Consider the following 27,991-nt stretch of genomic DNA (forward strand, 5'->3'; position numbering starts at 1 on the left):
GCTCGTCGAACATCTCATTCCAAAATCATGGATATAAATATGGAGTTAGTTCCCTCTTTGCTACTATAACAGCCTCCTCACTTCTGGGAAGGCTTTCCACTATATGTTGGAACATTGCTGCAGGGACTTGCTTCGGTTCAGCCACAAGAGTATTAGTGAGGTCGGTGCACTGATGTTGTGGGTGATTAGGTCTGGCTCGCAGTCGGCGTTCCAATTCACCCCAAAGGTGTTCGATGGGGTTGACGTCAGGGCTCTGTGCAGGCCAGTCAAGTTCTTCAATACCAATCTCAAAAAAACATTTCTCTATGGACCTTGCTTTGTGCACGGGTGTATTGTCATGCTGAAACAATAAAGGGCCTTCCCTAAACTGATGCCACAAAGTTGGAAGCACCAAAACCGTCTAGAATGTCATATGCTGTAACGTTAAGATTTCCCTTCACTGGAACTAAGGGGCCCGAACTATGGAAAACAGCCCCAGACCATTATTCCTCCTCCACCAAACTTTACCGTTGGCACTATGCACTCGGGCAGGTAGCATTCTCCTGGAATCCGCCAAACCCAGATTTGTCCGTTGGACTGCCAGATGGTGAAGAGTGATTCCTCACTCCAGAGAACTCGTTTCAATGGCGGCGAGCCTCTCAGGTCAGTTAGCGAAACATACAATCGAAGTAATGTGAGAGTGGAAACCTGACCAATCAGGTGACAGATACCGTACTAGCATGACTTAAGTAGGAATTCCTGCCTTCATTAGGTAAGACTAAAATACAGGCCCTGTTCATTGTGGAGTGAACTCTGTATGTAATGTATGTCTCTCACTCTGTCTCTGTCTCTGTCTCTCTCTCTGTCTCTGTCTCTCTCTCTGTCTCTGTCTCTGTCTCTCTCTCTCTGTCTCTCTCTCTCTGTCTCTCTCTCTCTCTCTCTGTCTCTGTCTCTGTCTCTGTCTCTCTCTCTGTCTCTCTCTCTCTATCTCTCTGTCTCTCTCTCTGTCTCTCTCTCTGTCTCTCTCTGTCTCTCTCTGTCTCTCTCTCTGTCTCTCTCTCTCAGTCTCTCTCTCTGTCTCTCTCTCTCTCTCTCTCTCTGTCTCTCTCTCTGTCTCTCTCTCTGTCTCTCTCTCTGTCTCTCTGTCTCTCTCTGTCTCTCTCTCTCTGTCTCTCTCTCTGTCTCTCTCTCTGTCTCTGTCTCTGTCTCTGTCTCTCTCTCTGTCTCTCTCTCTCTCACCTCTCCAGCCGACGCTTGGCATTTGATCGTATGCGTATGGTGATCTTAGGCTTGTGTGCAGCTGCTCTGCCATGGAAACCTATCAGGATAAGGTAAGACCCAGATGCAGACCGTGTCGAGGTAACAATGTTTATTACAGCAACAGCAACAGAGGCAAAGGTACAGGATGACAGGCAAGTCAGGTGTGCGGGTTCAGGGTCAGGACAGGCAAGGGTGAAAACCAGGAGGGCGAAAAAAAGAGAGACTGGGAAAAGACAGGAGCTGACAGGACAAACGCTGGCAAACAAGACAAACTGGCAACAGACAAACAGAAAACACAGGTACACAGGGGATAATGGGGAAAACGAGCGACACCTGGGGGGGGTGGAGACAAGCACACTGATTGGTGAAACAGATCAGGGCGTGACAGAAGCCCATTTTATGAAGCTCCCGACGAACAGTCCCTGTGCTGGCGTTGCTTCCAGAGGCAGTTTGGAACTCGGTAGCGAGTGTTGCAACCGTGGACAGACGATTTTTACGAGCTACTCGCTTCATCACTCGACGGTCCCGTTCTGTGAGCTTGTGTGGCCTACCACTTTGCGGCTGAGCCGATGTTGCTCCTAGACGTTTCCACTTCACAGTAACAGCACTTACATTTGAAAAGGGCCAGCTTTAGCAGGGCAGAAATTTGATGAACTGACTTGTTAGAAAGGTGGCATCCTATGACGGTGCCACGTTGATAGTCACTGAGCTCTTCAGTAAGGCCATTCTACTGCCAATGTTTGTCTATGGAGATTGCATAGCTGGGTGCTCGATTTTATACACCTGTCAGCAACGGATGTGGCTGAAATAGACAAATCCACTGATTTGAAGGTGTGTCCACATACTTTTGTGTATCTACAGTGTACCTTAAAAAAAGGTATGGACGTGGGCCGGAAAACCAGTCAGTATCTGGTGTGACCACCATTTGCCTCATGCAGCGCGACACATCTCCTTCACATAAGAGTTGATCAGGCTGTTGATTGTGGCCTTTGGAATTTTGTCCCACTCCTCGTCCAGTTACTAGTGTAGGAAAATCGGTGTCATTTGTTGTCCTGTTGGAAGATGAACGTTCGCTCCAGTCTGAGGTCTCGAGCGCTCTGGAGCAGGTTTTTATCATCAATCTCTCTGTACTTTGCGCCATTCATCTTTGCCTCTATCCTGACTAGTCTCCCAGTCCCCGCTGAAAAACATCACCACAGCATGATGCTGCCACCACCATGCTTCACCGTAGGGACGGTGCCAGGTTTTCTCCAGACGTGACGCTTGGCATTCAGGCCAAAGAGTTCAATCTTGGTTTCATCAGACCAGAGAATCTTGTTTCTCATGGTCTGAGAGTCTTTAGGTGAATTTGGCAAACTCCAAGCGGGCTGTCATGTGCCTTTTACTGAGGAGTGGCTTCCGTCTGGCCACTCTACCGTAAAGGCCTGATTAGTGGAGTGCTGTGGAGATGGTTGTCCTTCTGGAAGGTTCAGAGTGAGCATTGGTTTCTGGGTCACCTCCCTGACCAAGGCCCTTCTACCCCGATTGTGCCACTGTGTTCTTGGGAACCTTCAATGCTGCAGAATTTTTTTGGTACCCTTCCCCAGATCTGTGCCTTGACACAATCCTGTCTCTGAGCTCTACGTACAATTCCTTCGACCTCATGGCTTGGTTTTTGCTCTGACATGCACTGTCAAATGTGGGACCTTATATAGACAGGTGTGTGCCTTTCCAAATCATGTCCAATTAATTTAATTTACCACACGTGGACTCCAATCAAGTTGTAGAAACATCTCAAGGATGATCAATGGAAACAGGATGCACCTGAGCTCAATTTCGAGTCTCATAACAAAGGGTCTGAATAAATAAGGTATTTATGATTTAATTTTTTTATACATTTGCAAAACTTTCAATAACCTGTTTTTGCTTTGTCATTATGGGGTATTGTGTGTAGATTGTTGAGGGAAAAAAAAACAAATTTAATCAATTTTAGAACAAAGCTGTGAGGAAAAAGTCAAGGGGTCTGAATATTTTCCGAAGGCACTGTATGCTGCTCTTGATGGTGCGCTTTCATACTTTTTTATTGAGTTGCCCATTATGCAGGCCACCGTAGGAACTACAAACGAGAGGAGGGCGGGGCTTACATTTTCTTCCTGGAATGTCAAGGATTTAAACAAACCAATCAAGAGAGACAAGGTCCTAGCCCACATGAAATCACTCTCGTCTGATATTATATTTTTTGCAAGCCCATCTGAAAAAACAATTCTCATAGCAGACTTAAATGTAGGTGGGCTATTCATTCTAGCTTCTCCGCCAAAACGAGAGGCACAGCGAGTCTGGTACGGAAAGAAATTCCCTTTCTACATAAAACCACTATTACAAATAGAAAGGGCGATCGTAATAGGATTGACCCATTCTACTTCTGTAACTCTACTGAATATATATGGGCCAAACATTGATAACCTCACCTTTTTCAAAAGAGTCCTTGCCCTGATTCCAGATATCTCCCATACTAAACCTGGTCATTGGTGGTGGGACCTTAACCGTGTACTAGACCAATATTTGGATAGATCCTCTACCCGGCGTACCCCTACCTCCTATTCAAGCAAATTCTTGAATACCTACATCAAAAATTCGAACTTATTTGATATTTGGATCATCTCCAATCTTACAGGTAGGGAATACTCATTTCACTCTCATGTTCACAATGTTTATACCCGAATTGACTACTTTTTGGTTGATGCTAAATTAGTCCCTTATACCTATAATGTGAAGTATCATGATATTATAATTTCTGACCGCAGTCCCACTCACCTTTTTCCCTGCGATTGGGTGACATCGTATCAAGCGAGAGGGTCTAGAGGTTTAATCCTCAGCTCCTCACAGAACTGACATTCTGTGAACATCTTAAAGACCAAATATAATTTTTCTTTGATACCAACAACAACACAGAATGAGACATCCCTAGTATTGTGGGAAACACCGAATGCTTATTTGAGAGGCTGCATCATGTCCTTTCAGGCTGCCAGGAGAAGGCAAAACATAGAAAATTTTGTAGAATTTGAAAAATAAATTCACTTACTGGATATGGAGAATGATAGACATCCATCTATGGAGAAACATAAATTAAATAAAATTTGAATATAATCGGATTCTCTCAGCTAAAATGGCTAAATATTTTATCTTATAACAAGCACAAATATTTTTAGTTTGGTGACAAACAGCACAAATTACTTGCCAGACAACTTTCGAAAAACTGAGAGCAACCGAATGATACACAAAGTTAAATCTGTATCTCGGGGAATTACTCTCTTCGCCTAAGGACATCAATGCCAGATTCCATATCTCTCTTCAATGCAGACCAAAAGATGTTAGCAAAAACTCTGGCTAACAGACTTAGCACTTTAGTTGATTCGGACCAGACTGGCTTTATCCCTAACAGAAACTCATTCTTCAATCTTATCTTCAACATTATGTATTCTCAGAGGTTACCCAACGTGAACCTTGTCGTTATATCTCTTGAGAGAATAGTCACTAACCATTTTTAAATGACTACGCCACCTCTGTACCACACACATACAATTATCTGCAAGGTCCCTCAGTCGAGCAGTAAATGTCAAGAACAGATTCAACCACAAAGACCAGGACGGTTTTCTAATGCCTCGCAAAGAAGGGCACCTATTGGTAGATGGGTAAAAACAAACAAACCAATAAACCAGACATCAAATATCCATTGGAGCATAGTGAAGTTATTCATTTCACTTTGATCACTACAAAGATATGTAGTTTTCCACTCTACATTACCCAACTTATATAGATAATGTACAGATAACATGGAAGAGGTCGAGGAAATAAACAAGGAAAAATACGTTTAACTGTGTCGTAAACACCACAAACATTAACGACCACTCACACAGGAAGCTCAGTGGATTGGATTGGTCTCAGCACAGCCAGAGGGGCGCCACGGTAAACAGCAGGCTGTAGATTTATAGGAAGTAACGTCCCTGGTTGTTTTACATCATTCACATTAGTCAACAGTTCAATAAAAAACAAACAGTCCAATTGAAATGGTGAAAGAGCTTCTTGACACTGAGAAATGAATAAGATGGGTTGATTTTGACTACGTCTCTCTCTGGGTCTTTCACTTCAGCTGATCAACGCCGGCCTTTCTAATGGTACCCGGCCTGAGTCAGCCAAACCGAAACATTCATAATTCACTAGCATCAGCATTCACCATGTACACAACCTGATAGACTACAATCACTGCTTGAATAATGTTTTTTTTTTTTAAAGAGCACACTTTTAATGACAGCACGCTATTAATTAAAATAACAAAAACAATTAAACACCTTGGGATAGGAATCTGCATGACTGGCTATATAGAGTAGTCGTCTTTCAAATTCAGTTCACCAGTCCATCAGCGCATACTTAGAGGATAAAGAGCAAATGAAGCCTCAGTCGATCGATCACAGCCCCGTCATTTTCAACCACAGCCATGTGCCAGGTAGCCTAGCGAGCCGTTGTTGTGCGCCAGTAGCCGAAAGGTCGCTGGTTCGAATTCCCGAGCCGACTAGGTGAAATATCTTCTCTATGTGCCCTTGAGCAAGGCACTTGACCCTAATTGCTCGTCTAAGTCGCTCTGGATAAGAGGGTCTGCTAAATGACTAACATGTCAAACGTAATACCCAACGTGAAGTGTTTTAGAGAGAGGGTCGATATCCTGATTAGCCACACTGGGTTGCATAAATTCACAGCAGCCAGAGAGAGAGAGAGAGAGAGAGAGAGAGAGAGAAAGGGGGGGGGGGACCCAGACTGCATATAATGAATTAAGAGAGAGCGACTCGTGCCATGTCAATATTGAATTGAATGGTGGTAGAAAATAAACTGAGATAGAGACCGTTGGCGTCCCCAGGATCCTGAAGGCTACTGGCACTTAACTGGCATAGTGTACTACAGACCTGAGTACAAATATTTGAAATACTTTAAGAATTTGCTTTACTTCCAAGTTTTGTATTTAGCCTGCCTATAGTGCCAGATGGGCGGAGTTTGCAGTTTTACAACTATTCCATTGGTTCCATTGCAAGCTCAATAAAACCCAGCTAAAGTATTTTAGAATAGCATTTAAACCCAGTTCTGCACCATATTCTATATCTACCTCATTTTAAATCTGACTCATGCTGTATCTAACTTATTATGTATATACCTCATTCTGTATCTACCTTATTCTGTATCTGCCCCTTTCTACCTTATTCTGTTTCTATCTCAATTTGTATCTGCCTCATTCTATATCTACCTCATTCTAACCCATTCTGTACCTGCCTCATTCTGTATCTGCCTCATCCAGCCTCATTCTTTATCTGCCTCATTCTGTATCTGCCTCATTCTGCATGTATATCATTCTGTATCTACTTCATTCTGTAACTACCTAATTCTGTATCTGCCTCATTCTGCATGTATATCATTCTGTATCTACTTCATTCTGTAACTACCTAATTCTGTATCTGCCTTATTCTACCTCGTTATGTATCTACATCATTGTGTATCTGCCTCGTTCTACCTCATTCTGTATTTAACTCATTCTGTATCTACCTCATTCTGTATCTACCTCATTCTTTATCTACGTCATTCTGTATCTGCCTCGTTCTGTATCTACCTCATTCTGTATTTAACTCATTCTGTATCTACCTCATTCTTTATCTACGTCATTCTGTATCTGCCTCGTTCTGTATCTACCTCATTCTGTATTTAACTCATTCTGTATCTACCTCATTCTGTATCTACCTCATTATTTATCTACGTCATTCCGTATCTGCCATATTATGTATCTACCGCATTCTGTATCTGACTAATTGTTCCTCATTCTGTTTGTTCCTATTTCTGTATCTACCTCATTCTGTATCGTCTCATTCTGCCTCATTCTGTATCTACCTCATTCTTTATCTACGTCATTCTTTATCTGCCTCTGTCACGACTTCTGCCAAAGTCGAAGCCTCTCCTTGTTCGGGCGGTGCTCGGCGGTTGACGTCACCGGTCTTCTAGCCATCATTGATCCATTTTTCATTTTCCATTGGTTTTGTCTTCCTACACACCTGGTTTCAATCCCATTCATTACTTGTTGTATATTTAACCCTCTGTTTCCCCTCATGTCTTTGTCAGAGATTGTTTGTATTTCAGTGTTGTATTTATTTTTGTATTGGTGCATGTCGGGTCCTCGTACCCATTTTTGTTAATTGTTACATTTAGTGTTTGGAGTATGTGTTATTAAATAACTCCATTACACTCAGTTTGATTCTCCTGCACCTGACTTCCCTGCCACCTATACACACAAATCTGACAGCCTCATTTTGTATCTGCCTCATTCTGTATCTGCCGTATTATGTATCTATCTCATTTTATCTCATTCTGTGTCTGACTAATTCTGTATCTGACTAATTGTTCCTCATTCTGTTTGTTCCTATTTCTGTATCTACCGCGTTCTGTATCTACCTCATTCTGTATTTGCCTCATTATACTTCATTGTGTATCTTCCTCATTTTGCATCTGCCTCATTCGACCGTATTCTGTATCTGCCTCATTCTACCTCATTCTGTATCTACCTCATTCTACCTCATTCTGTATCTACCACATTCAGTACCTACCTCATTCTGTATCTGCCTCATTCTACCTCATTCTGTATCTACCTCATTCTGTATCTGTCATTCTATCCGCATTCTGTATCTGCCTCATTCTACCTTCTTCTGTATCTGCCTCATTCTACCTCATTCTGTATCTATCTCATTCTGTATCTGTCATTCTATCCGCATTCTGTATCTGCCTCATTCTACCTTCTTCTGTACCTGCCTCATTCTACCTCATTCTGTATCTATCTCATTCTGTATCTGTCTCATTCTACCTCCTTCTGTATCTGCCTCATTCTACCTCATTCTGTATCTATCTCATTCTGTATCTGTCTAATTCTACCTCATTCTGTATCTATCTCATTCTACCTCATTCTGTATCTATCTCATTCTGTATCTGTCTTATTCTACCTCATTCTGTATCTATCTCATTCTGTATCTGCCTCATTCTACCTCATTCTGTATCTACCTCATTCTGTATCTATCTCATTCTGTATCTACCTCATTCTACCTCATTCTGAATCTCTCATTCTGTATCTGTCTTATTCTACCTCATTCTGTCTCTATCTCATTCTGTATCTGTCTTATTCTACCTCATTCTGTATCTGTCTCATTCTACCTCCTTCTGTATCTGCCTCATTCTCCCTCATTCTGTATCTATCTCATTCTGTATCTACCTCATTCTACCTCATTCTGTATCTATCTCATTCTGAATCTATCTAATTCTGTATCTACCTCATTCTGTATCTACCTCGTTGCGTATCTGCTTCATTCTGTATCTACCTCATTGTGTATCTGCCTCATTCTACCTCATTCTGTATCTGCCTCATTCTACCTCATTCTGTATCTGCCTCATTCTGTATCTGCCTCATTCTACCTCATTCTGTATCTGCCTCATTCTGTATCTACCTCATCGTGTATCTGCCTCATTCTGCCTCATTCTGTATCTGCCTCATTCTGTATCTGCCTCATTCTGCCTCATTCTGTATCTGCCTCATTCTGTATCTGCATGCAGAAATGCAACAACATCACAACGAGGCAGAGAGAGAAAGCAGGACAGTCCTTTTCTAAAACAGGGGCTTCCTCTCTATCTGTGCCAACAGGCAAGAAGGTACCTCAGGTGGGTGGGCCAGGTGTGATAGAACATGAGGTGTCTCTCCAGAAGGTATCTCAGGTGTGATAGAACATGATGTGCCTCTCAAAACTATTCTGCTCCATTATGTAATGCAGTAACGAAGGCCCTAGAGCCCTACCGCCCGAGACAGACATCGATAAACAGGCATTGTTAATTACCCGTAAATTACAATGACATAGACATTTTCTATGATCAGCACCTCATTGAAACGTCACAATAGACACTGAATGGATAATGGAAAACGAACACACAAATCCCATAGCCCATATGAAGGTTCTATATAAAACTGAAGTGTAAGTGGAAGGAGTTAGGGGTCAGGGTTAGTGTCATAGTCGGAGTTGGGGGTCAGAGCAAGGAGTCAACATTAGGGGTAGGGTAAGGGGTAGGGGTAGGGTAAGGGTTACCTTGGTTGGAGCTGTTGGTGGGGGATGGTAAGGGTTAGGGGTCAGGGTTAGGGGTTAACATGGGTAGGGTAAGTTGTAGGGGTAGGGTAAGGGTTACCTTGGTTGGAGCTGTTGGTGGGGAATGGTAAGGGTTAGCGGTCAGGGTTAGGGGTTAACATTAGGGGTAGGGTAAGGGGTAGGGTAAGGGTTACCTTGGTTGGAGCTGTTGATTGGGGAATGGTAAGGGTTAGGGTTCAGGGTTAGGGGTTAACATTAGGGGTAGGGGTAGGGTAAGGGTTACCTTGGTTGGAGCTGTTGGTGGGGAATGGTAAGGGGTTAGGAGTCAGGGTTAGTGTAAATGTACCTTGGTTGGAGCTGTTGGACAGGAAGCGGTCAGACTTCTTGAGGGTTTTGAAGTGGACCCTCTTGCTGGCCTGACTCTCTCCGTACAGACCAATGGACTGGACCTGGATAATATAGTCCGTCTCCTCGTCCAGATCCCACAGAACACAGGCCTTGCTGGTGGTATTCACCTCCCTGATGAAGCGCTGGGTGTGACCCTGCTGTCTCTGAAATACAGGACAGAGATATAGGGTATTCATATAAATTAAATCCTATGTTTTATGTCACATGCTTGGTAAACAACAGGTGTAGACTAATAGTGAAATTATTGGTAAACAACAGGTGTAGACTAACAGGGAAATGCTTGGTAAACAACAGGTGTAGACTAACAGTAAAATGCTTGGTAAACAACAGGTGTAGACTAACAGGGAAATGCTTGGTAACAACAGGTGTAGACTAACAGTGAAATACTGACGGGTCGTTTTACAAGATAAAGGATAAAAAAAGATACAAGGAGTACCAGGTAATAACATGGCTATACACAGGAAGTACCAGGTAATAACATGGCTATACACAGGAAGTACCAGGTAATAACATGGCTATATACAGGAAGTACCAGGTAATAACATGGTTATATACAGGAAGTACCAGGTAATAACATGGCTATACACAGGAAGTACCAGGTAATAACATGGCTATACACAGGAAGTACCAGGTAATAACATGGCTATATACAGGAAGTACCAGGTAATAACATGGCTATATACAGGAAGTACCAGGTAATAACATGGCTATATACAGGGAGTACCAGGTAATAACATGGCTATACACAGCGAGTACCAGGTAATAACATGGCTATACACAGCGAGTACCAGGTAATAACATGGCTATACACAGCGAGTACCAGGTAATAACATGGCTATATACAGGGAGTACCAGGTAATAACATGGCTATACACAGGAAGTACCAGGTAATAACATGGCTATACACAGGAAGTACCAGGTAATAACATGGCTATATACAGGAAGTACCAGGTAATAACATGGCTATATACAGGAAGTACCAGGTAATAACATGGCTATATACAGGGAGTACCAGGTAATAACATGGCTATATACAGGAAGTACCAGGTAATAACATGGTTATATACAGGAAGTACCAGGTAATAACATGGCTATATACAGGGAGTACCAGGTAATAACTGGGGTGAAAGAGGAGCGATTACAATCGAGGAAACCAACTCTAGATGTAACCTTAGCCTGCAGCTTGGCTTTGTGCTGAGAGAAGGACAGTGTACCGCCTAGCTATACTCCCAAGTACTTGTATGAGGTGATCACCTCAATCTCTAAACCCTCAGAGGTAGTAATAACACCAGTGGGGAGAGGGGCATTCTTCTTACCAAACCACATGACCTTTGTTTTGGAGGTGTTCAGAACAAGGTTAAGGGCAGAGAAATCTTGTTGGACTCTAAGAAAGCTTTGTTGTAGAGCATTTAACTTCTTGTAACTATGGGGGCGCTATTTCATTATTGGATAAAAAAAACGTTCCCGTTTTAAGCGCAATATTTTGTCACAAAAAGATGCTCGACTATGCATATAATTGACAGCTTTGGAAAGAAAACACCCTGACGTTTCCAAATCTGCAAAGATATTGTCTGTGAGTGCCCCAGAACTGATGCTACAGGCGAAACCAAGATGAAACTTCAAACAGGAAGTGAGCAACATTTTTGAGGCGCTGTTTTCCATTGTCTCCTTAAATGGCTGTGAATGCGCCCTGAACGAGCCTACACTTTCTGCCGTTTCCCCAAGGTGTCGGCAGCATTGACGTATTTGTAGGCATATCATTGGAAGATTGACCATAAGAGACTACATTTACCAGGTGTCCGCCTGGTGTCCTGCGTCGAAATTGGTGCGTAATCTCCAGCTGCAAGTATTCTTCCATGTGATTCAGAGGAGAAACCAGACTTCCACGAACGATATATCATCGAAGAGATATGTGAAAAACACCTTGAGGGTTGATTTTAAACAACGTTTGCCATGTTTCAGTCGATATTATGGAGTTAATTTGGAAAAAAGTTTGGCGTTTTGATGACTGAACTTTCAGTTTTTTTTGGGAGCCAAACGTGATGAACAAAACGGAGCGATTTCTCCTACACAAATAATATTTTTGGAAAAACTGAACATTTGCTATCTAACTGAGAGTCTCCTCATCGAAAACATCCGAAGTTCTTCAAAGATAAATTATTTTATTTTAATGCTTTTCTTGTTTTTGTGAAAATGTTGCCCGCTGAATGCTACGCTAAATGCTACGCTAGCTATCAATACTCTTACACAAATGCTTGTTTTTCTATGGTTGAAAAGCATATTTTGAAAATCTGAGATGACAGTGTTGTTTACAAAAGGCTAAGCTTGAGAGCTAGCATATTTATTTCATTTCATTTGCGATTTTCATGAATAGTTAACGTTGCGTTATGGTAATGGAGGCTGTATTTATGCTCCCGGATCCGGGATGGCTAGTATCAAGAGGTGTTAACACAAAATCCAAGGAGGGGCCAGCTGAGTATAAGACTGTATCATCTGCATTTAAATGGTGAGAGAGCTTCCTACTGCCTAAGCTATGTTGTTGATGTACACTGAAACAAGTCCTATATCGACATAACCTGAAAGGCCCCTCAACAAGGAAGAATCCACTGCTCCAAAACTGCCATAACAAAAGCCAGACTGTGGTTTTGCAACTGCACATGGGGACAAAGATTGAACTTTTTTGGAAAATGTCCTCTGGTCAGGCCATAACGACCAGAGGAGGAAAAAGGGGGAGGCTTGCAAGCTGAAGAACACCATCCCAACCGTGAAGCACGGGGGTGGCAGCATCATGTTGTGGGGGTGCTTTGCTGCAGGAGGTACTGGTGCACTTCACAAAGTAGATGGCATCATGAGGCAGAAAAATTATGTGGATATTTTGAAGCAACATCTCAAGACATCAGTTAAAGCTTGGTCGCAAATGGGTCTTCCAAATGGACAATGACCCCAAGCATACTTCCAAAGTTGTGGCTAAATGGTTGAAGGACAACAAAGTCAAGGTATTGTAGTGGCCATCACAAAGCCCTGACCTCAATTCTATAGAACATTTGTGGGCAGAACTGAAAAAGCATATGCGAGCAAGGAGACCTACAAACCTGACTCAGGTACACCAGCTCTGTCAGGAGGAATGGGCCAAAATTCACCCAACTTATTGTGGAAAGCTTGTGGAAGGCTACCCAAAATGTTTGACCCAAATTAATTTAAAGGCAATGCTACCAAATACTAATTGAGTGTATGTACACGTCTGACCCACTGAGAATGTGATGAAAGAAATAAAAGCTGAAATAAATCATTCTCTCTACTATTATTCTGACATTGCACATTCTTAAAATAAAGTTGTCCTAACTGACCTAAGACAATACATTTTTACTAGGATTAAATGTCTGGAATTGTGAAAAACTGAGTTGAAATGTGCTTGGCTTAGGTGTATGTAAACTTCCGACTTCAACTGTAATTCATTGGAATTCTAGAAAACCTAAACAGAGAGGAGGCTGTATATCCCTTTTTTTAATCAGCATGCCTAGGTAGTTTCACTATTCTAAAAGAGATAGGAAATGGCTCTATGACAAAAGCTATTAAAAGAGGCGATACAGGACAACCTTGTCTGGTTCCAGGCTTTAACGAAAATGACTGTGATTTTATGCAGTGTGTATTAGACAGATGGTGAGTTGTATAAGGGCCATTTTCCTGGACACAAATAAGCCTAGTCCTGAACTAAAAAGTGGAGAATGCTTTTTAGTCCGGAACTAGAAAAAATCTGTGTCTGGGAAACCAGTCCTAAAGGGCTCGACACACTATATGCAAACAGAGCGACTGAGCGTCGCATACGGTCCGTTCCAAAAATTCCGCCACACAAAAGTACGCAGAACTACGCAGAGAGCGACGCAAACAGACCACCGTCACTCCGTTTGTGTAGAGTACGTAGAGCACTTAAACAGTTATTTTACGGCTGCTACCTTAGATCAGGTTGGAACTAAAACTCCATAAAACTCCATAAAAGTCCATGAAGTGAAACAGGTATGAGGGTGTTATTTTCCTAGTATGCACAGAGAGTGAGAATAGAGATCCGTATTCATAGGTAGTTCCACTATTCTAAGCACTCTAAGCATTCTAAGCATTCTAAGTATTCTAAGCATTCTCAAAGCTATTCAACCCGAAAATTGCTCTCTGGCAGCTGTGGATATTCACCCTGGAACCGTATATTAAACATGTTGAGGTTTATTTAAGATTCTTAGTTTGGGAGGCCTTGGGGGTAGTCAAAACTTTCCTTCATCGTCATTTATATTAGAATGTGAACCAAGTCTTTCGGTAATGCTGAGAAAACCAAACAGTGTAAAATTGAAGGCCAGGATTTACAGACATCTTTATTCACCATAGCACATCAGACATTTTGTTGGAGCATCTGCCAAGTGCCTAAACAGGCTACAATATGTCCAGAACGGTGCTGCACGTGTCCTCACCCACGCCTCTCCCCTGTCGAGCACATCACTCCAGTGCTGTTCAACCTCCAATAGCTCCCCATATGTTCCTGCATCGAGTACAAAATATTGGTTCACACCTACCAAGCTTCCCACAACTCTGGCCCCAAGTACCTGTCTGTCCTCATTCTACCTACCAAGCTATCCACAACTCTGGACCCAAGTACCTGTCTGTCCTCATTGATCCTACCAAGCTATCCACAACTCTGGCCCCAAGTACCTGTCTGTCCTCATTCTACCTACCAAGCTATCCACAACTCTGAACCCAAGTACCTGTCTGTCCTCATTCTACCTACCAAGCTATCCACAACTCTGGCCCCAAGTACCTGTCTGTCCTCATTCTACCTACCAAGCTATCCACAACTCTGGGCCCAAGTACCTGTCTGTCCTCATTCTACCTACCAAACTATCCACAACTCTGGGCCCAAGTACCTGTCTGACCTCATTCTACCTACCAAGCTATCCACAACTCTGGGCCCAAGTACCTCTCTGTCCTCATTCTACCTACCAAGCTATCCACAACTCTGGCCCCAAGTACCTGTCTGTCCTCATTCTACCTACCAAGCTATCCACAACTCTGGGCCCAAGTACCTGTCTGTCCTCATTCTACCTACCAAGCTATCCACAACTCTGGGCCCAAGTACCTGTCTGACCTCATTCTACCTACCAAGCTATCCACAATTCTGGACCCAAGTACCTGTCTGACCTCATTCTACCTACCAAGCTATCCACAACTCTGGGCCCAAGTACCTGTCTGACCTCATTCTACCTACCAAGCTATCCACAACTCTGGACCCAAGTACCTGTCTGTCGTCATTCTACCTACCAAGCTATCCACAACTCTGGGCCCAAGTACCTGTCTGTCCTCATTCTACCTACCAAGCTATCCACAACTCTGGGCCCAAGTACCTGTCTGACCTCATTCTACCTACCAAGCTATCCACAACTCTGAACCCAAGTACCTGTCTGTCCTCATTCTACCTACCAAGCTATCCACAACTCTGGCCCCAAGTACCTGTCTGTGTAACAGTATAACTTTAGACCGTCCCTCGCCCATACCCGGGCGCGAACTAGGGACCTTCTGCACACATCAACAGTCACCCTCGAAGCATCGTTACCCATCGCTCCACAAAAGCCGCGGCCCTTGCAGAGCAAGGGGAACTACTACTTCAAGGTCTCAGAGCAAGTGACGTCACTGATTGAAACGCTATTTAGCGCCCACGCTAACTAAGCTAGCCGTTTCACATCCGTTACACTCACCCCCCTTTTGACCTTCCTCCTTTTTCCGCAGCAACCAGTAATCCGGGTCAACAGCATCAATGAAACAGTACAAATTTAGACCGTCCCCTCGCCCATACCCGGGCGCGAACCAGGGACCTTCTGCACACATCAACAGTCACCCTCGAAGCATCGTTACCCATCGCTCCACAAAAGCCGCGGCCCTTGCAGAGCAAGGGGAACTACTACTTCAAGGTCTCAGAGCAAGTGACGTCACTGATTGAAACGCTATTTAGCGCCCACGCTAACTAAGCTAGCCGTTTCACATCCGTTACACTCACCCCCCTTTTGACCTTCCTCCTTTTTCCGCAGCAACCAGTAATCCGGGTCAACAGCATCAATGAAACAGTACAAATTTAGACCGTCCCCTCGCCCATACCCGGGCGCGAACCAGGGACCTTCTGCACACATCAACAGTCACCCTCGAAGCATCGTTACCCATCGCTCCACAAAAGCCGCGGCCCTTGCAGAGCAAGGGGAACTACTACTTCAAGGTCTCAGAGCAAGTGACGTCACTGATTGAAACGCTATTTAGCGCCCACGCTAACTAAGCTAGCCGTTTCACATCCGTTACATCTGTCCTCATTCTACCTACCAAGCTATCCACAACTCTGGCCCCAAGTACCTGTCTGTCCTCATTCTACCTACCAAGCTATCCACAATTCTGGACCCAAGTACCTGTCTGACCTCATTCTACCTACCAAGCTATCCACAACTCTGGGCCCAAGTACCTGTCTGACCTCATTCTACCTACCAAGCTATCCACAACTCTGGACCCAAGTACCTGTCTGTCCTCATTCTACCTACCAAGCTATCCACAACTCTGGGCCCAAGTACCTGTCTGTCCTCATTCTACCTACCAAGCTATCCACAACTCTGGGCCCAAGTACCTGTCTGACCTCATTCTACCTACCAAGCTATCCACAACTCTGAACCCAAGTACCTGTCTGTCCTCATTCTACCTACCAAGCTATCCACAACTCTGGCCCCAAGTACCTGTCTGTCCTCATTCTACCTACCAAGCTATCCACAACTCTGGCCCCAAGTACCTGTCTGTCCTCATTCTACCTACCAAGCTATCCACAACTCTGGGCCCAAGTACCTGTCTGTCCTCATTCTACCTACCAAGCTATCCACAACTCTGGTTCCAAGTACCTGTCTGTCCTCATTCTACCTACCAAGCTATCCACAACTCTGGTTCCAAGTACCTGTCTGTCCTCATTCTACCTACCAAGCTATCCACAACTCTGGCTCCAAGTACCTGTCTGTCCTCATTCTACCTACCAAGCTATCCACAACTCTGGCCCCAAGTACCTGTCTGTCCTCATTCTACCTACCAAGCTATCCACAACTCTGGGCCCAAGTACTTGTCTGTCCTCATTCTACCTACCAAACTATCCACAACTCTGGGCCCAAGTACCTGTCTGTCCTCATTCTACCTACCAAGCTATCCACAACTCTGGCCCCAAGTACCTGTCTGACCTCATTCTACCCTCCTGCCCCACATGCACACTTCTCACCTCCAGGTCCGTCTCCCTTCAGCAGCCCCGCAGCTGCCTAAAAACCATGGGTGACAGGGCTTTCAGTTGCACGGCTCAGTTCTCATATCCTCCAGATCTGACGACACCAGTATATAGCTTTGTTCTCTGTGTTCTATGTTCTGTTTATTTTATTTTATTATTATTATTTAGCACGGTACCAGTATCCCCCCTAACACATCAGATATTAAGCGCGGTATCAATATCCCACCTAACACATCAGATATTTAGCACGGTATCAGTATCCCCCCTAACACATTTACAACAATGACATTTACTGAATAAACACCATTATAGTGGAATCCCCTCAGCAGACTAACCCTAGACCAAGATGTAAACACACCCATTTAATGTGTATATTTAGTCAACAGGAATGTAATCTCTGGTGGACAGACTACATTACCGATACTGTAGATCAGTTGCAATTCCATGGGACGAGTGAGATAATGAACAACATTAGTTCTAGTTGTTTGGGCAAATCACCATTTCTCAGGTGTTAGTATCTTTCGAATTTCGGGAAAGGGGAGGGCCCATAGACTTGTCCTTAACTTGCAAAGAGAGAGGGTGGAACTCCTTCGTTCTCTTCTCTTCTCTTACCGCGTTTGACCAATTGCGCAATACTTTACTTCTGGGTTAACTGAGATGAACAGGAATGAAAGGAGACAATAATTGTGGGTGAGTAATTAGGATACATAATAACTCTAGAACACATCACCTGCTGTGAGATGGAGAAGCCGATGATGATGTCACCCTCAGGTACCTCCCAGGAGACGGTGGCGGAGTCGGCCCTCAGGTGCATCACAGACACGTTGACGGGAGCAGGAGGGCGGTCTGAGGAGAGAGAAACAAGACCATATCAGGGGTGAGTAACAAGTCTCTCAAACTGAACAATTCAATCATTTGTATCGAAGGTGGTGAACCTTCGGCCTCCTGTGCACCACAAGAATATGTTAGACCACTTAGCTTCAGAATGTGTTAGACCACTTAGCTTCAGAATGTGTTAGACCACTTAGGTTCAGAATGTGTTAGACCACTTAGCTTCAGAATGGAATGTGTTAGACCACTTAGCTTCATAATGTGTTAGACCACTTAGCTTCAGAATGTGTTAGACCACTTAGTTTCAGAATGTGTTAGACCACTTAGCTTCAGACTGTGTTAGACCACTTAGCTTCATAATGTGTTAAACAGTTTAGCTTCTAAATCTTCAGGTCTCAGACATGTTTACTGAATTCACCACACTCTATAATCTACTCACCATATTCTCTAATCTATTCACCATACTCTCTAACCTATGCACCATACTCTATAATCTACTCACCATATTCTCTAATCTATTCACCATACTCTATAATCTACTCACTATATTCTCTAATCTATTCAGCATACTCTCTAACCTATTCACCATACTCTACAATCTACTCACCATATTCTCTAATCTATTCACCATACTCTATGATCTATTCACCATACTCTATAATCTATTCACCATACTCTATAATCTATTCACCATACTCTATAACCTATTCACCATACTCTATAATCTATTCACCATATTCTACAATCTATTCACCATATTCTCTAATCTATTCACCAAACTCTATAATCTATTCGCCATATTATCTAATCTGTTCACCATACTCTATAATCTATTCACCATATTCTCTAATCTATTCACCAAACTCTCTAATCTATGCACCATACTCTCTAACCTATTCACCACTCTATATAATCTATTCACCATATTCTCTAATCTATTCACCATATTCTCTAATCTATTCACCAAACTCTATAATATATTCACCATATTCTCTAATCTATTCACCATACTCTATAATCTATTCACCAGATTCTCTAATCTATTCACCACACTCTATAATCTATTCACCATACTCTATAATCTATTCACCACACTCTCTAATCTATTCACCATACTCTATAATCTACTCACCATATTCTCTAACCTATTCACCATACTCTATAATCTACTCACCATATTCTCTAATCTATTCACCATACTCTATAATCTATTCACCACACTCTCTAATCTATTCACCATACTCTATAATCTATTCACCGCACTCTCTAATCTATTCACCATACTCTATAATCTACTCACCATATTCTCTAACCTATTCACAATACTCTATAATCTACTCGCCATATTCTCTAATCTATTCACCATACTCTATAATCTATTCACCACACTCTCTAATCTATTCACCATACTCTATAATCTATTCACTACACTCTATAATCTATTCACCATACTCTATAATCTATTCACCATACTCTATAATCTATTCACCATACTCTATAATCTATTCACCATACTCTATAACCTATTCACCATACTCTATAATCTATTCACCATATTCTACAATCTATTCACCATATTCTCTAATCTATTCACCAAACTCTATAATCTATTCACCATATTCTCTAATCTATTCACCATACTCTATAATCTATTCACCATATTCTCTAATCTATTCACCAAACTCTCTAATCTATTCACCATACTCTCTAACCTATTCACCACTCTATAATCTATTCACCATATTCTCTAATCTATTTAGCATACTCTATTCACCATACTCTATAATCTATTCACCATATTCTCTAATCTATTCACCAAACTCTATAATATATTCACCATATTCTCTAATCTATTCACCATACTCTATAATCTATTCACCATATTCTCTAATCTATTCACCACACTCTATAATCTATTCACCATACTCTATAATCTATTCACCACACTCTCTAATCTATTCACCATACTCTATAATCTACTCACCATATTCTCTAACCTATTCACCATACTCTATAATCTACTCACCATATTCTCTAATCTATTCACCATACTCTATAATCTATTCACCATATTCTCTAATCTATTCACCATACTCTATAATCTATTCACCATATTCTCTAATCTATTCACCACACTCTATAATCTATTCACCATACTCTATAATCTATTCACCATATTCTCTAATCTATTCACCATACTCTATAATCTACTCACCATATTCTCTAACCTATTCACCATACTCTATAATCTACTCACCATATTCTCTAATCTATTCACCATACTCTATAATCTATTCACCACACTCTCTAATCTAATCACCATACTCTATAACCTATTCACCATACTCTATAATCTATTCACCACACTCTCTAATCTATTCACCATACTCTATAATCTACTCACCATATTCTCTAACCTATTCACAATACTCTATAATCTACTCACCATATTCTCTAATCTATTCACCATACTCTATAATCTATTCACCACACTCTCTAATCTATTCACCATACTCTATAATCTATTCACCACACTCTATAATCTATTCACCATACTCTATAATCTATTCACCATACTCTATAATCTATTCACCATACTCTATAATCTATTCACCATACTCTATAACCTATTCACCATACTCTATAATCTATTCACCATATTCTACAATCTATTCACCATATTCTCTAATCTATTCACCATACTCTATAATCTATTCACCATATTCTCTAATCTATTCACCATACTCTATAATCTACTCACCATATTCTCTAACCTATTCACCATACTCTATAATCTACTCACCATATTCTCTAATCTATTCACCATACTCTATAATCTATTCACCACACTCTCTAATCTAATCACCATACTCTATAACCTATTCACCATACTCTATAATCTATTCACCACACTCTCTAATCTATTCACCATACTCTATAATCTACTCACCATATTCTCTAACCTATTCACAATACTCTATAATCTACTCACCATATTCTCTAATCTATTCACCATACTCTATAATCTATTCACCACACTCTCTAATCTATTCACCATACTCTATAATCTATTCACCACACTCTATAATCTATTCACCATACTCTATAATCTATTCACCATACTCTATAATCTATTCACCATACTCTATAATCTATTCACCATACTCTATAACCTATTCACCATACTCTATAATCTATTCACCATATTCTACAATCTATTCACCATATTCTCTAATCTATTCACCAAACTCTATAATCTATTCACCATATTCTCTAATCTATTCACCATACTCTATAATCTATTCACCATATTCTCTAATCTATTCACCAAACTCTCTAATCTATTCACCATACTCTCTAACCTATTCACCACTCTATAATCTATTCACCATATTCTCTAATCTATTCACCATACTCTATTCACCATATTCTACAATCTATTCACCATATTCTCTAATCTATTCACCAAACTCTATAATCTATTCACCATATTCTCTAATCTATTCACCATACTCTATAATCTATTCACCATATTCTCTAATCTATTCACCATACTCTATAATCTATTCACCATACTCTCTAACCTATTCACCACTCTATAATCTATTCACCATATTCTCTAATCTATTCACCATACTCTATTCACCATATTCTCTAATCTATTCACCATACTCTATAATCTATTCACCATATTCTCTAATCTATTCACCAAACTCTCTAATCTATTCACCATACTCTCTAACCTATTCACCACTCTATAATCTATTCACCATATTCTCTAATCTATTCACCATACTCTATTCACCATATTCTACAATCTATTCACCATATTCTCTAATCTATTCACCAAACTCTATAATCTATTCACCATATTCTCTAATCTATTCACCATACTCTATAATCTATTCACCATATTCTCTAATCTATTCACCATACTCTATAATCTATTCACCATACTCTCTAACCTATTCACCACTCTATAATCTATTCACCATATTCTCTAATCTATTCACCATACTCTATTCACCATATTCTCTAATCTATTCACCACTCTATAATCTATTCACCATATTCTCTAATCTATTCACCATACTCTATTCACCATATTCTCTAACCTATTCACCATATTCTCTAATCTATTCACCATACTCTATAATCTATTCACCACACTCTCTAATCTATTCACCATACTCTATAATCTACTCACCATATTCTCTAACCTATTCACCATACTCTATAATCTACTCACCATATTCTCTAATCTATTCACCATACTCTATAATCTATTCACCACACTCTCTAATCTATTCACCATACTCTATAACCTATTCACCATACTCTATAATCTATTCACCACACTCTCTAATCTATTCGCCATACTCTATAATCTACTCACCATATTCTCTAACCTATTCACCATACTCTATAATCTATTCACCATACTCTATAATCTATTCACCATACTCTATAACCTATTCACCATACTCTATAATCTATTCACCATATTCTACAATCTATTCACCATATTCTCTAATCTATTCACCAAACTCTATAATCTATTCACCATATTCTCTAATCTATTCACCATACTCTATAATCTATTCACCATATTCTCTAATCTATTCACCAAACTCTCTAATCTATTCACCATACTCTCTAACCTATTCACCACTCTATAATCTATTCACCATATTCTCTAATCTATTTAGCATACTCTATTCACCATATTCTACAATCTATTCACCATATTCTCTAATCTATTCACCAAACTCTATAATCTATTCACCATATTCTCTAATCTATTCACCATACTCTATAATCTATTCACCATATTCTCTAATCTATTCACCAAACTCTATAATATATTCACCATATTCTCTAATCTATTCACCATACTCTATAATCTATTCACCATATTCTCTAATCTATTCACCACACTCTATAATCTATTCACCATACTCTATAATCTATTCACCACACTCTCTAATCTATTCACCATACTCTATAATCTACTCACCATATTCTCTAACCTATTCACCATACTCTATAATCTACTCACCATATTCTCTAATCTATTCACCATACTCTATAATCTATTCACCACACTCTCTAATCTATTCACCATACTCTATAATCTACTCACCATATTCTCTAACCTATTCACCATACTCTATAATCTACTCACCATATTCTCTAATCTATTCACCATACTCTATAATCTATTCACCACACTCTCTAATCTATTCACCATACTCTATAACCTATTCACCATACTCTATAATCTATTCACCACACTCTCTAATCTATTCACCATACTCTATAATCTACTCACCATATTCTCTAACCTATTCACAATACTCTATAATCTACTCACCATATTCTCTAATCTATTCACCATATTCTCTAATCTATTCACCACACTCTCTAATCTATTCACCATACTCTATAATCTATTCACCACACTCTATAATCGATTCACCATACTCTATAATCTATTCACCATACTCTATAATCTATTCACCATACTCTATAATCTATTCACCATACTCTATAACCTATTCACCATACTCTATAATCTATTCACCATATTCTACAATCTATTCACCATATTCTCTAATCTATTCACCAAACTCTATAATCTATTCACCATATTCTCTAATCTATTCACCATACTCTATAATCTATTCACCATATTCTCTAATCTATTCACCAAACTCTCTAATCTATTCACCATACTCTCTAACCTATTCACCACTCTATAATCTATTCACCATATTCTCTAATCTATTCACCATACTCTATTCACCATATTCTACAATCTATTCACCATATTCTCTAATCTATTCACCAAACTCTATAATCTATTCACCATATTCTCTAATCTATTCACCATACTCTATAATCTATTCACCATATTCTCTAATCTATTCACCATACTCTATAATCTATTCACCATACTCTCTAACCTATTCACCACTCTATAATCTATTCACCATATTCTCTAATCTATTCACCATACTCTATTCACCATATTCTCTAATCTATTCACCATACTCTATAATCTATTCACCATATTCTCTAATCTATTCACCAAACTCTCTAATCTATTCACCATACTCTCTAACCTATTCACCACTCTATAATCTATTCAACATATTCTCTAATCTATTCACCATACTCTATTCACCATATTCTACAATCTATTCACCATATTCTCTAATCTATTCACCAAACTCTATAATCTATTCACCATACTCTATAATCTACTCACCATATTCTCTAACCTATTCACCATATTCTCTAATCTATTCACCATACTCTATAATCTATTCACCACACTCTCTAATCTATTCACCATACTCTATAATCTACTCACCATATTCTCTAACCTATTCACCATACTCTATAATCTACTCACCATATTCTCTAATCTATTCACCATACTCTATAATCTATTCACCACACTCTCTAATCTATTCACCATACTCTATAACCTATTCACCATACTCTATAATCTATTCACCACACTCTCTAATCTATTCACCATACTCTATAATCTACTCACCATATTCTCTAACCTATTCACCATACTCTATAATCTATTCACCATACTCTATAATCTATTCACCATACTCTATAACCTATTCACCATACTCTATAATCTATTCACCATATTCTACAATCTATTCACCATATTCTCTAATCTATTCACCAAACTCTATAATCTATTCACCATATTCTCTAATCTATTCACCATACTCTATAATCTATTCACCATATTCTCTAATCTATTCACCAAACTCTCTAATCTATTCACCATACTCTCTAACCTATTCACCACTCTATAATCTATTCACCATATTCTCTAATCTATTTAGCATACTCTATTCACCATATTCTACAATCTATTCACCATATTCTCTAATCTATTCACCAAACTCTATAATCTATTCACCATATTCTCTAATCTATTCACCATACTCTATAATCTATTCACCATATTCTCTAATCTATTCACCAAACTCTATAATATATTCACCATATTCTCTAATCTATTCACCATACTCTATAATCTATTCACCATATTCTCTAATCTATTCACCACACTCTATAATCTATTCACCATACTCTATAATCTATTCACCACACTCTCTAATCTATTCACCATACTCTATAATCTACTCACCATATTCTCTAACCTATTCACCATACTCTATAATCTACTCACCATATTCTCTAATCTATTCACCATACTCTATAATCTATTCACCACACTCTCTAATCTATTCACCATACTCTATAATCTACTCACCATATTCTCTAACCTATTCACCATACTCTATAATCTACTCACCATATTCTCTAATCTATTCACCATACTCTATAATCTATTCACCACACTCCCTAATCTATTCACCATACTCTATAACCTATTCACCATACTCTATAATCTATTCACCACACTCTCTAATCTATTCACCATACTCTATAATCTACTCACCATATTCTCTAACCTATTCACAATACTCTATAATCTACTCACCATATTCTCTAATCTATTCACCATATTCTCTAATCTATTCACCACACTCTCTAATCTATTCACCATACTCTATAATCTATTCACCACACTCTATAATCTATTCACCATACTCTATAATCTATTCACCATACTCTATAATCTATTCACCATACTCTATAATCTATTCACCATACTCTATAACCTATTCACCATACTCTATAATCTATTCACCATATTCTACAATCTATTCACCATATTCTCTAATCTATTCACCAAACTCTATAATCTATTCACCATATTCTCTAATCTATTCACCATACTCTATAATCTATTCACCATATTCTCTAATCTATTCACCAAACTCTCTAATCTATTCACCATACTCTCTAACCTATTCACCACTCTATAATCTATTCACCATATTCTCTAATCTATTCACCATATTCTACAATCTATTCACCATATTCTCTAATCTATTCACCAAACTCTATAATCTATTCACCATATTCTCTAATCTATTCACCATACTCTATAATCTATTCACCATATTCTCTAATCTATTCACCATACTCTATAATCTATTCACCATACTCTCTAACCTATTCACCACTCTATAATCTATTCACCATATTCTCTAATCTATTCACCATACTCTATTCACCATATTCTCTAATCTATTCACCATACTCTATAATCTATTCACCATATTCTCTAATCTATTCACCAAACTCTCTAATCTATTCACCATACTCTCTAACCTATTCACCACTCTATAATCTATTCACCATATTCTCTAATCTATTCACCATACTCTATAATCTATTCACCATACTCTCTAACCTATTCACCACTCTATAATCTATTCACCATATTCTCTAATCTATTCACCATACTCTATTCACCATATTCTCTAATCTATTCACCACTCTATAATCTATTCACCATATTCTCTAATCTATTCACCATACTCTATTCACCATATTCTCTAACCTATTCACCATATTCTCTAATCTATTCACCATACTCTATAATCTATTCACCACACTCTCTAATCTATTCACCATACTCTATAATCTACTCACCATATTCTCTAACCTATTCACCATACTCTATAATCTACTCACCATATTCTCTAATCTATTCACCATACTCTATAATCTATTCACCACACTCTCTAATCTATTCACCATACTCTATAACCTATTCACCATACTCTATAATCTATTCACCACACTCTCTAATCTATTCACCATACTCTATAATCTACTCACCATATTCTCTAACCTATTCACAATACTCTATAATCTACTCACCATATTCTCTAATCTATTCACCATACTCTATAATCTATTCACCACACTCTCTAATCTATTCACCATACTCTATAATCTATTCACCACACTCTATAATCTATTCACCATACTCTATAATCTATTCACCATACTCTATAATCTATTCACCATACTCTATAATCTATTCACCATACTCTATAACCTATTCACCATACTCTATAATCTATTCACCATATTCTACAATCTATTCACCATATTCTCTAATCTATTCACCAAACTCTATAATCTATTCACCATATTCTCTAATCTATTCACCATACTCTATAATCTATTCACCATATTCTCTAATCTATTCACCAAACTCTCTAATCTATTCACCATACTCTCTAACCTATTCACCACTCTATAATCTATTCACCATATTCTCTAATCTATTCACCATACTCTATTCACCATATTCTACAATCTATTCACCATATTCTCTAATCTATTCACCAAACTCTATAATCTATTCACCATATTCTCTAATCTATTCACCATACTCTATAATCTATTCACCATATTCTCTAATCTATTCACCATACTCTATAATCTATTCACCATACTCTCTAACCTATTCACCACTCTATAATCTATTCACCATATTCTCTAATCTATTCACCATACTCTATTCACCATATTCTCTAATCTATTCACCATACTCTATAATCTATTCACCATATTCTCTAATCTATTCACCAAACTCTCTAATCTATTCACCATACTCTCTAACCTATTCACCACTCTATAATCTATTCACCATATTCTCTAATCTATTCACCATACTCTATTCACCATATTCTACAATCTATTCACCATATTCTCTAATCTATTCACCAAACTCTATAATCTATTCACCATATTCTCTAATCTATTCACCATACTCTATAATCTATTCACCATATTCTCTAATCTATTCACCATACTCTATAATCTATTCACCATACTCTCTAACCTATTCACCACTCTATAATCTATTCACCATATTCTCTAATCTATTCACCATACTCTATTCACCATATTCTCTAATCTATTCACCACTCTATAATCTATTCACCATATTCTCTAATCTATTCACCATACTCTATTCACCATATTCTCTAATCTATTCACCATATTCTCTAATCTATTCACCAAACTCTATAATCTATTCACCATATTCTCTAATCTATTCACCAAACTCTTGTTACGGTTTTCTTCGGGTGAGAGAGAGTCGGACCAAAATGCAGCGTGGTTAATACGATACATGTTT

General features: G+C 39.3%; 1 protein-coding gene across 2 annotated transcripts in view; it reads right to left on the minus strand.

Annotated features, from left to right (window-relative positions):
* The window catches only part of fndc4a (fibronectin type III domain containing 4a), a 77,884-nt gene that overhangs the window by 19,042 nt on the left and 30,851 nt on the right, over positions 1-27,991 (minus strand). For both annotated transcript variants that reach the window (XM_036976392.1, XM_036976390.1), the window contains exons 2-3: positions 17,786-17,901; positions 9,718-9,922 (exon numbers count right to left, since the gene is read on the minus strand). In XM_036976392.1, coding sequence (XP_036832287.1) covers positions 9,718-9,922; positions 17,786-17,901 — 321 coding nt within the window. The remainder of the gene's footprint in view (positions 1-9,717; positions 9,923-17,785; positions 17,902-27,991) is intronic.

The sequence above is a fragment of the Oncorhynchus mykiss genome, chromosome 4 (assembly GCF_013265735.2).
Source record: "Oncorhynchus mykiss isolate Arlee chromosome 4, USDA_OmykA_1.1, whole genome shotgun sequence".
NCBI classification, from domain to species: domain Eukaryota; kingdom Metazoa; phylum Chordata; class Actinopteri; order Salmoniformes; family Salmonidae; genus Oncorhynchus; species Oncorhynchus mykiss.